At 39.6% G+C, this 14032-nt stretch overlaps 3 protein-coding genes across 3 annotated transcripts; all 3 read right to left on the bottom strand.

Annotated features, from left to right (window-relative positions):
- Window positions 1-1469: 1469 nt before the first annotated feature.
- LOC119729920 lies at window positions 1470-5721 on the bottom strand. The gene is made up of 8 exons (XM_038202699.1): window positions 5497-5721; window positions 5159-5389; window positions 4716-4946; window positions 4495-4622; window positions 4031-4265; window positions 2806-2896; window positions 2420-2466; window positions 1470-1896 (listed from the first exon to the last, which is right to left on the bottom strand). Exons 1-8 carry the CDS (start codon window positions 5669-5671, stop codon window positions 1628-1630), a joined length of 1407 nt encoding a protein of 468 aa, XP_038058627.1. The 5' UTR covers window positions 5672-5721; the 3' UTR covers window positions 1470-1627.
- Window positions 5722-7664: 1943 nt separating this feature from the next.
- Window positions 7665-10454, bottom strand: LOC119730079 (hyalin-like). The gene is made up of 6 exons (XM_038202863.1): window positions 10229-10454; window positions 9891-10121; window positions 9553-9783; window positions 9215-9445; window positions 8877-9107; window positions 7665-7711 (listed from the first exon to the last, which is right to left on the bottom strand). Exons 1-6 carry the CDS (start codon window positions 10401-10403, stop codon window positions 7665-7667), a joined length of 1146 nt encoding a protein of 381 aa, XP_038058791.1. The 5' UTR covers window positions 10404-10454.
- Window positions 10455-11356: 902 nt separating this feature from the next.
- LOC119730076 (hyalin-like) lies at window positions 11357-13835 on the bottom strand. Its single transcript, XM_038202862.1, has 6 exons — window positions 13609-13835; window positions 13271-13501; window positions 12933-13163; window positions 12595-12825; window positions 12375-12487; window positions 11357-11398 (listed from the first exon to the last, which is right to left on the bottom strand). The coding sequence occupies exons 1-6, from the start codon at window positions 13781-13783 to the stop codon at window positions 11357-11359; spliced, it is 1023 nt and encodes a 340-aa protein (XP_038058790.1). The 5' UTR covers window positions 13784-13835.
- Window positions 13836-14032: the final 197 nt, after the last annotated feature.

The following is a 14032-nucleotide window of genomic DNA, read 5'->3' as shown; positions in this document are numbered from 1 at the left end:
GACCACGAGCAATCGATCTAGCCTATTTGTGGCGGTAAAATTCCTTCTCCAAATGGTAGTTAAAACAGTAGGGAAACACCAAATTTTCGCCCTAATCAGGTGCGTCGCCCTCATATAGAAAAGCAAAGCAAAAAGTGTCTCCCTAATAGGGAATTCGTCATTTTAAGCGCAAATTTTATATAAAAATATTCAAAATGATTCACAATACATTAAAATCACAAGAACATTAAATTACCAGATGTAGAAGTAATACAATTACATGCATATGAATTTCAGTAAACTACATGGGCCCAAGAACCAAAAGAAATAAATGTAAAACAGGTTAACGTAAAAGTATGCTTAAAATATTTACACAAAATATGAAAATAATAAATTTTCCCATTTGTACATTTCATGGTCATTAGTATATTACGTAAAAATGATAAAACTAATGGCCTACATATTAATGTGACATATTTTAAGTGCTCGATGTGACATATTTTAATGGCTCGATATATATTCATCATTATAATTTTACATCGTTATTCCGAGAAAAAAATGGAGTCAATTGAGGAAATATGTATGTGTTCCCGGCCAAAAGCAGTCGGAACTTTTTTTAAGCTAATGAACCTCAAATGACGGCAAAATTATAATTCAATATTTCTATGGCAGGCGTTTAGCCTGCAGTTGGTGATTTCAACGTTAAACAACAGTTAAAATAAATGTGAGCAAAAGTTGCTTTGCCATATATGATTTTCATAGAAGCTTTGTTATTGGTTTCATTATAATGAAATAAATCCATAAAAAGGAATGGAAGATCAATCTCTCCTATAAAAGTTCACCTATCCTAATAAAGCGATATACAGTTTCAGCGTAAAATTTATAAAAAGGTTAATAGTGCATATCCAATAACGCCCCGTTTAAGTGAACCTTCAGGAGATCTATTACCACAATCCAAATTTAAGAACATTCGAGATAACGAGATATCTTTCACGCAGCGATCCCAAAACCCAAAAATTCATACTTTAAAAAAAACGCCGCGCTTTCCCTGTCTCTTTCTTCCATATTTACATCACAGGGGTGTGATTTTTCAAGATGTTTCCTGATTTCATGATTTTTTTAAGAATCTCTTTTGAAATCTGGTAACCTTTTGGTTTAACCGTAAATGTGTTTTTAACAATAAAGTTAATAGGAGAAAGAAATTGGGTATTGTAAGTGGTACCTTAGTTTAGTTATATACAAACATATAGACCCTACATTTCTCTTTGGCCATCGGCAAACCTCAAACCCCATGGGCGTCGCGAGGGGGGGGGGGGGGCAAGGGGGGGGCACTTGCCCTGGAAAAGCAACAACAACAACAACAACAACAACAACAACAAAGAAAGAAAAGAAAAAGAGGCGCGAAGACAAAGTGGTATAAATTTAATGAGTTGGGGGGGGGCAAAATGTCCCTGCCCCCCTCTAAAACTGATAAATCGAGAATGTGTGTTGAGAAATACAAGCATTTTTTGGCAAAAAAAATGTTGCCCCCCTCTAGAAAAAATCCTGGCGACGCCCATGTCAAACCCTCTGCCAATAATTCAGTGGATTCTACTAATCTCTCCTGTGACATAGCATAAGAGAACATTGTTTGGATGGGAACACGCGCTTAAAAATTCTCCTGTCGATTGATGTAAGCGAGATGATTGACCGCCAGTCGTCCGCCGAGATGAGAGAACCGTGACTCGTGAGTAGACCTGCCGTGATATGTGCGGTACAGACGCTCCCCTGTGTCATACTCCATCAGGTTTAGTTCCGGGGGTGCCGAGGGTTGCTTCGAGTGTTTGTACCCAGCTTTTGTCATCGTGCAGACCCCAATTATCACAAGTAGGCAGACGAGAGCTATTACCGGGATCAGAATGGCGGCAAGGGGAGTACCTACGACGGAAACAGAACTTTGCTGTAAGATTTTTGAACACGGGACCAAATAACTTTCAAAGCGAATTTTGTTTGTTTCAATGGATTTTTTGTTTATTGCCTTCCACTGTAAGGACGTGTTTAGGTCATTTGCAAAATGTTGATTAGCTAAGTAAGTGGTGTTTAAATTTGATCCAAAAAAAAAATTAAATATTCGAAATGAAAATTAAAAACCTGTCGGATATCCTGATCATCTGTTAACTTTTCCTATTTTACTTCGATGTTGGTGTATTATGCGTATTTAATTATTATATTTTTCATGATGTGGTGACCACCAACATACGTAAATCCATATACCAAACATTTATTTGGCCGTTGTACAGTATGTCTCTGGCCTATTAATTATTGTATTGTAAAAGAACATTTTTACAAAAAGGAACATCATTGCTCTTAAATACTCCATAAATACTTAAAAACAAAATCAAAAGACAGAAAGCCAGGTTTTTGGAATGTCATCCACGATTTTTTATTTAAAAAAAAATACCTTTTATTGATGTCTGGCAAACATCACCGGTGAATCCAGCAGAACAACTTTAGTAAGAAAACAATAGAAAGGTTTTTGACGTCATACTGCAAAACGTGATATGCCTTTTTAACACAATGAACATGTGTGAAGGCCGTGGTAGAATCGTGTTAGTTTAAGTACATGCATACAACACTAATGCACCAATGACAAGTTGAAGAAGGTTTCTGAAAGTTGCCAGAAGTTGCACATGTGTTATAAAAACACACACACAAGAAGACTATCGAAAATAAATCGGCTTAAGAGAAACAACCTCTATTTTCGTTGCCGTAAGCTTTCATGACTGTCATTGCCATTGCTATCACTGTGATTGTCACTGCTGAAGAAGCAATAAAATAAGAACCTACTTGCAGGAGAACTGGACCCTTGGCACTGCTCCTTCCCGCAGACATTCCCCGCCATTTTGGCAATAGTCGGTAGGGCACGTGATCGACTCCGCTGTATTTAACAGAACAAAAAAGACGATCACTGGGCCTCGTCTTAATGCATGAATCCCATTGAGGTATATTGTGCTATTTCCGTGAATCACACTGAAATATGGAGACAACATCTTTCGATGAAAAATCAAGGTGATAATTATTAATGAAGGATATTATTCAAAAGCAATTAAAGGCTTATGAGGTTAACTGGTTCCACGTGGTTCCTTCACTTTGTCATACTAATTGTTCGCAGTTCATCCAACTTATGTATTCATTTTTTGTCGAGGTATTTTCAAAAGGTTTCAAACACTTAAAATAGATGAAATGATATGAAAAATATGAGTTCACATGTACAATAATCAATAATGTCAGGGGAAAATGCACCAATACCAAACATCAAATAGGTCAATGTAAATACAACAATAAGGAAGGCGTGCTATTCCCTGTGTGGTTCATTTGAAAAACAGAACCCGACTAGCTTACACCATAAACAGGCAACTATAGGTTTTCCCGGCCAATTTCCTAAAATGTTCTTTCACTTCTGAAAATCGGTAATTCATTTTCGTCTGAATTTGAGAATCGCTCTGAACACGCGTTTCATTTTCGCTACCAGAGCATTTAATTCCATTTCAGTTCAATCAGTTAAGTGATTGAGCAGCACCTTTCGTTTAATTATGTTCATTCAGATTTGTTTACAAGACTTCTTTTTATGCATTCAGCGGGCGATTTCAAGCATTCGCCATTCCATTTCACTTTTAGTTTAATGCCATCGGTACCAGATACAATTAAAGGTTTCTTTTTCATTAACCGTCAATCAAATTTGCTGTACCTGAAATCAATTTAGAAAAGGTATGCTTGCGTAAATGAATGCGCAGGTAGCGTAATTGGCCGCCTGTTTCTCAAAACCGAATGCACGGGAAATGAAAACGATTCAATTTTGTTGAATTGGAATGGGAGTAAAAGACGTGCATTCAAATTCAGACGAAAACTAATGATCGATTTTCAGAAAAGAATGAACATTTGAGGAAATTGGCCGGGAAAACCTATATTTGTACTTTGCCTTAAATCCCAGAAAATACATGCATGGGGATATTTAAAATTCATACCATACATAACGGTAAGCTAGGCTGATGAATGTTTTTATGGCACTCACATTGTGCGATCACCAATTCTGGATTGATGGTATAGGTAATACCCCCACCGGCTCCAAATGTGCCTTCTGTGATGACGTTTTGTAGGACCCCCTGCACAGCGCTACCTAGAGGCGCGCTATTATTAGCTTCAGGACTGAAAACCAGGCGCACGTCCACGATAATGCTGCCTTGGTAGATGGCTTTACACTTGGCCGTCACAATTGAAGCAAGCTCGGGGCTTAAAGCTTTCAACATCTGTTGATATAGACAATGTAATATCATTGTGTGTTCGGTTAATTTATACTCAACCATCGGACAATTTAACTCACGTCAAAAGTCAACGGAAGGTGTTGAAGTAAAGCTGTAAACCTTAGGTTGAACGTAAGTAACATATTGAAAAGATACAGTCTTCAACTTTCAAAAATACGAACTAGCCCATATCATTAAATACAATATCACAAAACAAAGACAATCGAATATTTACGGCCGTTTCAACAGGCAGGCACAGCGTTCGCGACTCTGGACTAGTGATGTCGTTATAAGCTTCGATGAAAGGAACATCTAATCCATTAGTTTCATTTATCGGCATGGAAACAACAACAACTTTGGGATCTGTATAACAAAACGGAAAGAAAATCAGCAGGTCGAAGAAGAATACTAACAGAACTATGTTTTAATCAGACTAATTTTTGAACAACAACTTACCGACTGTTACAGTAAAAATGCACTCCGCCTCATTTCCGGCAGCATCACTCGCGTTACAAACAACAATTGAAGTGACATCAACGGGAAATGAACGACCAGCGGCTGGAAAGCAGGTTACTTCAGGAGTGGTCCCATCATCATCAGTAGCTGTAGGATCTGGTGTCCAGGTGACTGTAGCGTTTTCAGTCCTTACATCCAAAGGGCAACTGTTGATCACAGGTGCTTGTTGATCTGAAATCATCATTTTTCAATAAAAAAGGGAAACTTAGATTTAATTGTTATGTCGCTAAAAACTAAAAAAAAAAAGTGTTTCTTAAAGTACAAAAGTAAGAGTTTATTAGACCTTCCCATAGTAACATTATAAGTGTTCAATAAAAATGTCAATCAATGCCACAAACGATGCATAAAGTTCAATAAAGTAATGCTTGAATTTATACACCTACCTACAGCGACATTAAAAGTGCAGATGGCCTCATTTCCAGCAGCATCAATTGCGTTACAAACAACAATTGTAGTTGCATCGATTGGAAATGAACTGCCAGCGGCTGGAATGCAGGATACTGCAGGTGTGGTCCCATCATTGTCAGTAGCTGTAGGATCTGGCGTCCAGGTTACCACAGCGTTGTTGGTCCTTACATTCGAAGGACAATTGTCGATCACAGGTGCTTGTTGATCTGAAATAATAATTGTTCAATATAAGAAGGATGTTTGCCATTAAATTACGATGTCGAAGAAAACGACAAAAGATACACCAAGTACAAAAGCGAATTGATACACCTACCTACAGTTACATTAAAAGTGCAGATGGCCTCATTTCCAGCAGCATCACTCGCGTTACATTCAACATTTGTTGTCTCATCGACTGGAAATGAACTACCAGCGGCTGGAAAGCAGATTACTTCTGGAGTGGTACCATCATCGTCAGTAGCTGTAGGATCTGGAGTCCAGGTTACCATAGCGTTGTTGGTCCTTACATTCGAAGGACAATTGTCGATCACAGGTGCTTGTTGATCGGAAATAATAATTGTTCAATAAAAGAAGGAAGTTTGCCCTTCAATTGCGATGTCGAAGAAAACGACAAAAGATACACCAAGTACAATAGTGAATTGATACACCTACCTACATTTACATTAAAAGTGCAGATGGCCTCATTTCCAGCAGCATCACTCGCGTTACAAACAACATTTGTTGTCTCATCGACTGGAAATGAACTACCAGCGGCTGGAAAGCAGATAACTTCTGGAGTGGTACCATCATCGTCAGTAGCTGTAGGATCTGGTGTCCAGGTTACCATAGCGTTGTTGGTCCTTACATTCGAAGGACAATTGTCGATCACAGGTGCTTGTTGATCTGAAATAAAAATTGTTCAATAAAAGAAGGAAGTTTGCCATTAAATTGCGATGTCGAAGAAAACGACAAAAATTACATCAAGTACAATAGTGAATTGATACACCTACCTACAGTTACATTAAAAGTGCAGATGGCCTCATTTCCAGCAGCATCACTCGCGTTACATTCAACATTTGTTGTCTCATCGACTGGAAATGAACTACCAGCGGCTGGAAAGCAGATTACTTCTGGAGTGGTACCATCATCGTCAGTAGCTGTAGGATCTGGTGTCCAGGTTACCATAGCGTTGTTGGTCCTTACATTCGAAGGACAATTGTCGATCACAGGTGCTTGTTGATCTGAAATAATAATTGTTCAATAAAAGAAGTAAGTTTGCCATTAAATTGCGATGTCGAAGAAAACGACAAAAGTTACATCAAGTACAAAAGTGAATTGATACACCTACCTACAGTTACATTAAAAGTGCAGATGGCCTCATTTCCAGCAGCATCACTCGCGTTACAAACAACATTTGTTGTCTCATCGACTGGAAATGAACTGCCAGCGGCTGGAATACAGATTACTTCAGGAGTTGTCCCATCATCGTCAGTAGCTGTTGGATCTGGTGTCCAAGTTACCATAGCGTTGTTGGTCCTTACATTCGAAGGACAATTGTCGATCACAGGTGCTTGTTGATCTGAAATAATAATTGTTCAATAAAAGAAGGAAGTTTGCCATTAAATTGCGATGTCGAAGAAAACGACAAAAGATACATCAAGTAAATTAATGAATTGATACACCTACCTACAGTTACATTGAAAGTGCAGATGGCCTCATTTCCAGCAGCATCACTCGCGTTACAAACAACATTTGTTGTCTCATCGACTGGAAATGAACTGCCAGCGGCTGGAATGCAGGTTACTTCAGGAGTTGTCCCATCATCGTCAGTAGCTGTTGGATCTGGTGTCCAGGTTACCATAGCGTTGTTGGTCCTTACATTCGAAGGACAATTGTCGATCACAGGTGCTTGTTGGTCTGAAATAATAATTGTTCAATAAAAGAAGGAAGTTTGCCATTAAATTGCGATGTCGAAGAAAACGACAAAAGATACATCAAGTACAATAGTGAATTGATACACCTACCTACAGTTACATTAAAAGTGCAGATGGCCTCATTTCCAGCAGCATCACTCGCGTTACAAACAACATTTGTTGTCTCATCGACTGGAAATGAACTGCCAGCGGCTGGAATACACATTACTTCAGGAGTTGTCCCATCATCGTCAGAAGCTGTTGGATCTGGTGTCCAGGTTACCATAGCGTTGTTGGTCCTTACATTCGAAGGACAATTGTCGATCACAGGTGCTTGTTGATCTGAAATAATAATTGTTCAATAAAAGAAGGAAGTTTGCCCTTCAATTGCGATGTCGAAGAAAACGACAAAAGATACATCAAGTACAATAGTGAATTGATACACCTACCTACAGTTACATTAAAAGTGCAGATGGCCTCATTTCCAGCAGCATCAATGGCGTTACAAACAACATTTGTTGTCTCATCGACTGGAAATGAACTGCCAGCGGCTGGAATGCAGGTTACTTCAGGAGTTGTCCCATCATCGTCAGTAGCTGTTGGATCTGGTGTCCAGGTTACCATAGCATTGTTGGTCTTTACATTTGAAGGGCAATTGTCGATCACAGGTGCTTGTTGGTCTGAAATAATAATTGTTCAATAAAAGAAGGAAGTTTGCCATTAAATTGCGATGTCGAAGAAAACGACAAAAGATACATCAAGTACAATAGTGAATTGATACACCTACCTACAGTTACATTAAAAGTGCAGATGGCCTCATTTCCAGCAGTATCACTCGCGTTACAAACAACATTTGTGGTCTCATCGACTGGAAATGAACTACCAGCGGCTGGAAAGCAGATTACTTCTGGAGTGGTACCATCATCGTCAGTAGCTGTAGGATCTGGTGTCCAGGTTACCATAGCGTTGTTGGTCCTTACATTCGAAGGACAATTGTCGATCACAGGTGCTTGTTGATCTGAAATAATAATTGTTCAATAAAAGAAGTAAGTTTGCCATTAAATTGCGATGTCGAAGAAAACGACAAAAGTTACATCAAGTACAAAAGTGAATTGATACACCTACCTACAGTTACATTAAAAGTGCAGATGGCCTCATTTCCAGCAGCATCAATCGCGTTACAAACAACATTTGTTGTCTCATCGACTGGAAATGAACTGCCAGCGGCTGGAATGCAGGTTACTTCAGGAGTTGTCCCATCATCGTCAGTAGCTGTTGGATCTGGTGTCCAAGTTACCATAGCGTTGTTGGTCCTTACATTCGAAGGACAATTGTCGATCACAGGTGCTTGTTGGTCTGAAATAATAATTGTTCAATAAAAGAAGGAAGTTTGCCATTAAATTGCGATGTCGAAGAAAACGACAAAAGATACACCAAGTACAATAGTGAATTGATACACCTACCTACAGTTACATTAAAAGTGCAGATGGCCTCATTTCCAGCAGCATCACTCGCGTTACAAACAACATTTGTTGTCTCATCGACTGGAAATGAACTGCCAGCGGCTGGAATACAGATTACTTCAGGAGTTGTCCCATCATCGTCAGTAGCTGTTGGATCTGGTTTCCAGGTTACCATAGCGTTGTTGGTCCTTACATTCGAAGGACAATTGTCGATCACAGGTGCTTGTTGATCTGAAATAATAATTGTTCAATAAAAGAAGGAAGTTTGCCATTAAATTGCGATGTCGAAGAAAACGACAAAAGATACATCAAGTAAATTAATGAATTGATACACCTACCTACATTTACATTAAAAGTGCAGATGGCCTCATTTCCAGCAGCATCACTCGCGTTACAAACAACATTTGTTGTCTCATCGACTGGAAATGAACTACCAGCGGCTGGAAAGCAGATTACTTCTGGAGTGGTACCATCATCGTCAGTAGCTGTAGGATCTGGTGTCCAGGTTACCATAGCGTTGTTGGTCCTTACATTCGAAGGACAATTGTCGATCACAGGTGCTTGTTGATCTGAAATAAAAATTGTTCAATAAAAGAAGGAAGTTTGCCATTAAATTGCGATGTCGAAGAAAACGACAAAAATTACATCAAGTACAATAGTGAATTGATACACCTACCTACAGTTACATTAAAAGTGCAGATGGCCTCATTTCCAGCAGCATCACTCGCGTTACATTCAACATTTGTTGTCTCATCGACTGGAAATGAACTACCAGCGGCTGGAAAGCAGATTACTTCTGGAGTGGTACCATCATCGTCAGTAGCTGTAGGATCTGGTGTCCAGGTTACCATAGCGTTGTTGGTCCTTACATTCGAAGGACAATTGTCGATCACAGGTGCTTGTTGATCTGAAATAATAATTGTTCAATAAAAGAAGTAAGTTTGCCATTAAATTGCGATGTCGAAGAAAACGACAAAAGTTACATCAAGTACAAAAGTGAATTGATACACCTACCTACAGTTACATTAAAAGTGCAGATGGCCTCATTTCCAGCAGCATCAATCGCGTTACAAACAACATTTGTTGTCTCATCGACTGGAAATGAACTGCCAGCGGCTGGAATACAGATTACTTCAGGAGTTGTCCCATCATCGTCAGTAGCTGTTGGATCTGGTGTCCAGGTTACCATAGCGTTGTTGGTCCTTACATTCGAAGGACAATTGTCGATCACAGGTGCTTGTTGATCTGAAATAATAATTGTTCAATAAAAGAAGGAAGTTTGCCATTAAATTGCGATGTCGAAGAAAACGACAAAAGATACATCAAGTAAATTAATGAATTGATACACCTACCTACAGTTACATTGAAAGTGCAGATGGCCTCATTTCCAGCAGCATCACTCGCGTTACAAACAACATTTGTTGTCTCATCGACTGGAAATGAACTGCCAGCGGCTGGAATGCAGGTTACTTCAGGAGTTGTCCCATCATCGTCAGTAGCTGTTGGATCTGGTGTCCAGGTTACCATAGCGTTGTTGGTCCTTACATTCGAAGGACAATTGTCGATCACAGGTGCTTGTTGGTCTGAAATAATAATTGTTCAATAAAAGAAGGAAGTTTGCCATTAAATTGCGATGTCGAAGAAAACGACAAAAGATACATCAAGTACAATAGTGAATTGATACACCTACCTACAGTTACATTAAAAGTGCAGATGGCCTCATTTCCAGCAGCATCACTCGCGTTACAAACAACATTTGTTGTCTCATCGACTGGAAATGAACTGCCAGCGGCTGGAATACACATTACTTCAGGAGTTGTCCCATCATCGTCAGAAGCTGTTGGATCTGGTGTCCAGGTTACCATAGCGTTGTTGGTCCTTACATTCGAAGGACAATTGTCGATCACAGGTGCTTGTTGATCGGAAATAATAATTGTTCAATAAAAGAAGGAAGTTTGCCCTTCAATTGCGATGTCGAAGAAAACGACAAAAGATACATCAAGTACAATAGTGAATTGATACACCTACCTACAGTTACATTAAAAGTGCAGATGGCCTCATTTCCAGCAGCATCAATGGCGTTACAAACAACATTTGTTGTCTCATCGACTGGAAATGAACTGCCAGCGGCTGGAATGCAGGTTACTTCAGGAGTTGTCCCATCATCGTCAGTAGCTGTTGGATCTGGTGTCCAGGTTACCATAGCATTGTTGGTCTTTACATTTGAAGGGCAATTGTCGATCACAGGTGCTTGTTGGTCTGAAATAATAATTGTTCAATAAAAGAAGGAAGTTTGCCATTAAATTGCGATGTCGAAGAAAACGACAAAAGATACATCAAGTACAATAGTGAATTGATACACCTACCTACAGTTACATTAAAAGTGCAGATGGCCTCATTTCCAGCAGTATCACTCGCGTTACAAACAACATTTGTGGTCTCATCGACTGGAAATGAACTACCAGCGGCTGGAAAGCAGATTACTTCTGGAGTGGTACCATCATCGTCAGTAGCTGTAGGATCTGGTGTCCAGGTTACCATAGCGTTGTTGGTCCTTACATTCGAAGGACAATTGTCGATCACAGGTGCTTGTTGATCTGAAATAATAATTGTTCAATAAAAGAAGTAAGTTTGCCATTAAATTGCGATGTCGAAGAAAACGACAAAAGTTACATCAAGTACAAAAGTGAATTGATACACCTACCTACAGTTACATTAAAAGTGCAGATGGCCTCATTTCCAGCAGCATCAATCGCGTTACAAACAACATTTGTTGTCTCATCGACTGGAAATGAACTGCCAGCGGCTGGAATGCAGGTTACTTCAGGAGTTGTCCCATCATCGTCAGTAGCTGTTGGATCTGGTGTCCAAGTTACCATAGCGTTGTTGGTCCTTACATTCGAAGGACAATTGTCGATCACAGGTGCTTGTTGGTCTGAAATAATAATTGTTCAATAAAAGAAGGAAGTTTGCCATTAAATTGCGATGTCGAAGAAAACGACAAAAGATACACCAAGTACAATAGTGAATTGATACACCTACCTACAGTTACATTAAAAGTGCAGATGGCCTCATTTCCAGCAGCATCACTCGCGTTACAAACAACATTTGTTGTCTCATCGACTGGAAATGAACTGCCAGCGGCTGGAATACAGATTACTTCAGGAGTTGTCCCATCATCGTCAGTAGCTGTTGGATCTGGTGTCCAGGTTACCATAGCGTTGTTGGTCCTTACATTCGAAGGACAATTGTCGATCACAGGTGCTTGTTGATCTGAAATAATAATTGTTCAATAAAAGAAGGAAGTTTGCCATTAAATTGCGATGTCGAAGAAAACGACAAAAGATACATCAAGTAAATTAATGAATTGATACACCTACCTACAGTTACATTGAAAGTGCAGATGGCTTCATTTCCAGCAGCATCAATCGCGTTACAAACAACATTTGTTGTCTCATCGACTGGAAATGAACTGCCAGCGGCTGGAATGCAGGTTACTTCAGGAGTTGTCCCATCATCGTCAGTAGCTGTTGGATCTGGTGTCCAGGTTACCATAGCGTTGTTGGTCCTTACATTCGAAGGACAATTGTCGATCACAGGTGCTTGTTGGTCTGAAATAATAATTGTTCAATAAAAGAAGGAAGTTTGCCATTAAATTGCGATGTCGAAGAAAACGACAAAAGATACATCAAGTACAATAGTGAATTGATACACCTACCTACAGTTACATTAAAAGTGCAGATGGCCTCATTTCCAGCAGCATCACTCGCGTTACAAACAACATTTGTTGTCTCATCGACTGGAAATGAACTGCCAGCGGCTGGAATACACATTACTTCAGGAGTTGTCCCATCATCGTCAGAAGCTGTTGGATCTGGTATCCAGGTTACCATAGCGTTGTTGGTCCTTACATTCGAAGGACAATTGTCGATCACAGGTGCTTGTTGATCTGAAATAATAATTGTTCAATAAAAGAAGGAAGTTTGCCATTAAATTGCGATGTCGAAGAAAACGACAAAAGATACATCAAGTACAATAGTGAATTGATACACCTACCTACAGTTACATTAAAAGTGCAGATGGCCTCATTTCCAGCAGCATCACTCGCGTTACAAACAACATTTGTTGTCTCATCGACTGGAAATGAACTGCCAGCGGCTGGAATACAGATTACTTCAGGAGTTGTCCCATCATCGTCAGTAGCTGTTGGTTCTGGTGTCCAGGTTACCATAGCGTTGTTGGTCCTTACATTCGAAGGACAATTGTCGATCACAGGTGCTTGTTGATCTGAAATAATAATTGTTCAATAAAAGAAGGAAGTTTGCCATTAAATTGCGATGTCGAAGAAAACGACAAAAGATACATCAAGTAAATTAATGAATTGATACACCTACCTACAGTAACATTGAAAGTGCAGATGACCTCATTTCCAGCAGCATCACTCGCGTTACAAATAACATTTGTTGTCTCATCGACTGGAAATGAACTGCCAGCGGCTGGAATGCAGGTTACTTCAGGAGTTGTCCCATCATCGTCAGTAGCTGTTGGATCTGGTGTCCAGGTTACCATAGCGTTGTTGGTCCTTACATTCGAAGGACAATTGTCGATCACAGGTGCTTGTTGGTCTGAAATAATAATTGTTCAATAAAAGAAGGAAGTTTGCCATTAAATTGCGATGTCGAAGAAAACGACAAAACATACATCAAGTACAATAGTGAATTGATACACCTACCTACAGTTACATTAAAAGTGCAGATGGCCTCATTTCCAGCAGCATCACTCGCGTTACAAACAACATTTGTTGTCTCATCGACTGGAAATGAACTACCAGCGGCTGGAAAGCAGATTACTTCAGGAGTGGTACCATCATCGTCAGTAGCTGTAGGATCTGGTGTCCAGGTTACCATAGCGTTGTTGGTCCTTACATTCGAAGGACAATTGTCGATCACAGGTGCTTGTTGATCTGAAATAATAATTGTTCAATAAAAGAAGGAAGTTTGCCATTAAATTGCGATGTCGAAGAAAACGACAAAACTTACATCAAGTACAAAAGTGAATTGATACACCTACCTACAGTTACATTAAAAGTGCAGATGGCCTCATTTCCAGCAGCATCACTCGCGTTACAAACAACATTTGTTGTGTCATCGACTGGAAATGTTCTGCCAGCGGCTGGAATGCAGGTTACTTCAGGAGTTGTCCCATCATCGTCAGTAGCTGTTGGATCTGGTGTCCAGGTTACCATAGCGTTGTTGGTCCTTACATTCGAAGGACAATTGTCGATCACAGGTGCTTGTTGGTCTGAAATAATAATTGTTCAATAAAAGAAGGAAGTTTGCCATTAAATTGCGATGTCGAAGAAAACGACAAAAGATACATCAAGTACAATAGTGAATTGATACACCTACCTACAGTAACATTAAAAGTGCAGATGGCCTCATTTCCAGCAGCATCACTCGCGTTACAAACAACATTTGTTGTCTCATCGACTGGA

This window comes from Patiria miniata, unplaced genomic scaffold, assembly GCF_015706575.1.
Source record: "Patiria miniata isolate m_02_andy unplaced genomic scaffold, ASM1570657v1 HiC_scaffold_22, whole genome shotgun sequence".
NCBI classification, from domain to species: domain Eukaryota; kingdom Metazoa; phylum Echinodermata; class Asteroidea; order Valvatida; family Asterinidae; genus Patiria; species Patiria miniata.
Note: the sequence above shows the minus strand (reverse complement) of the source record. Positions and strands in the feature narration are given on the sequence as shown.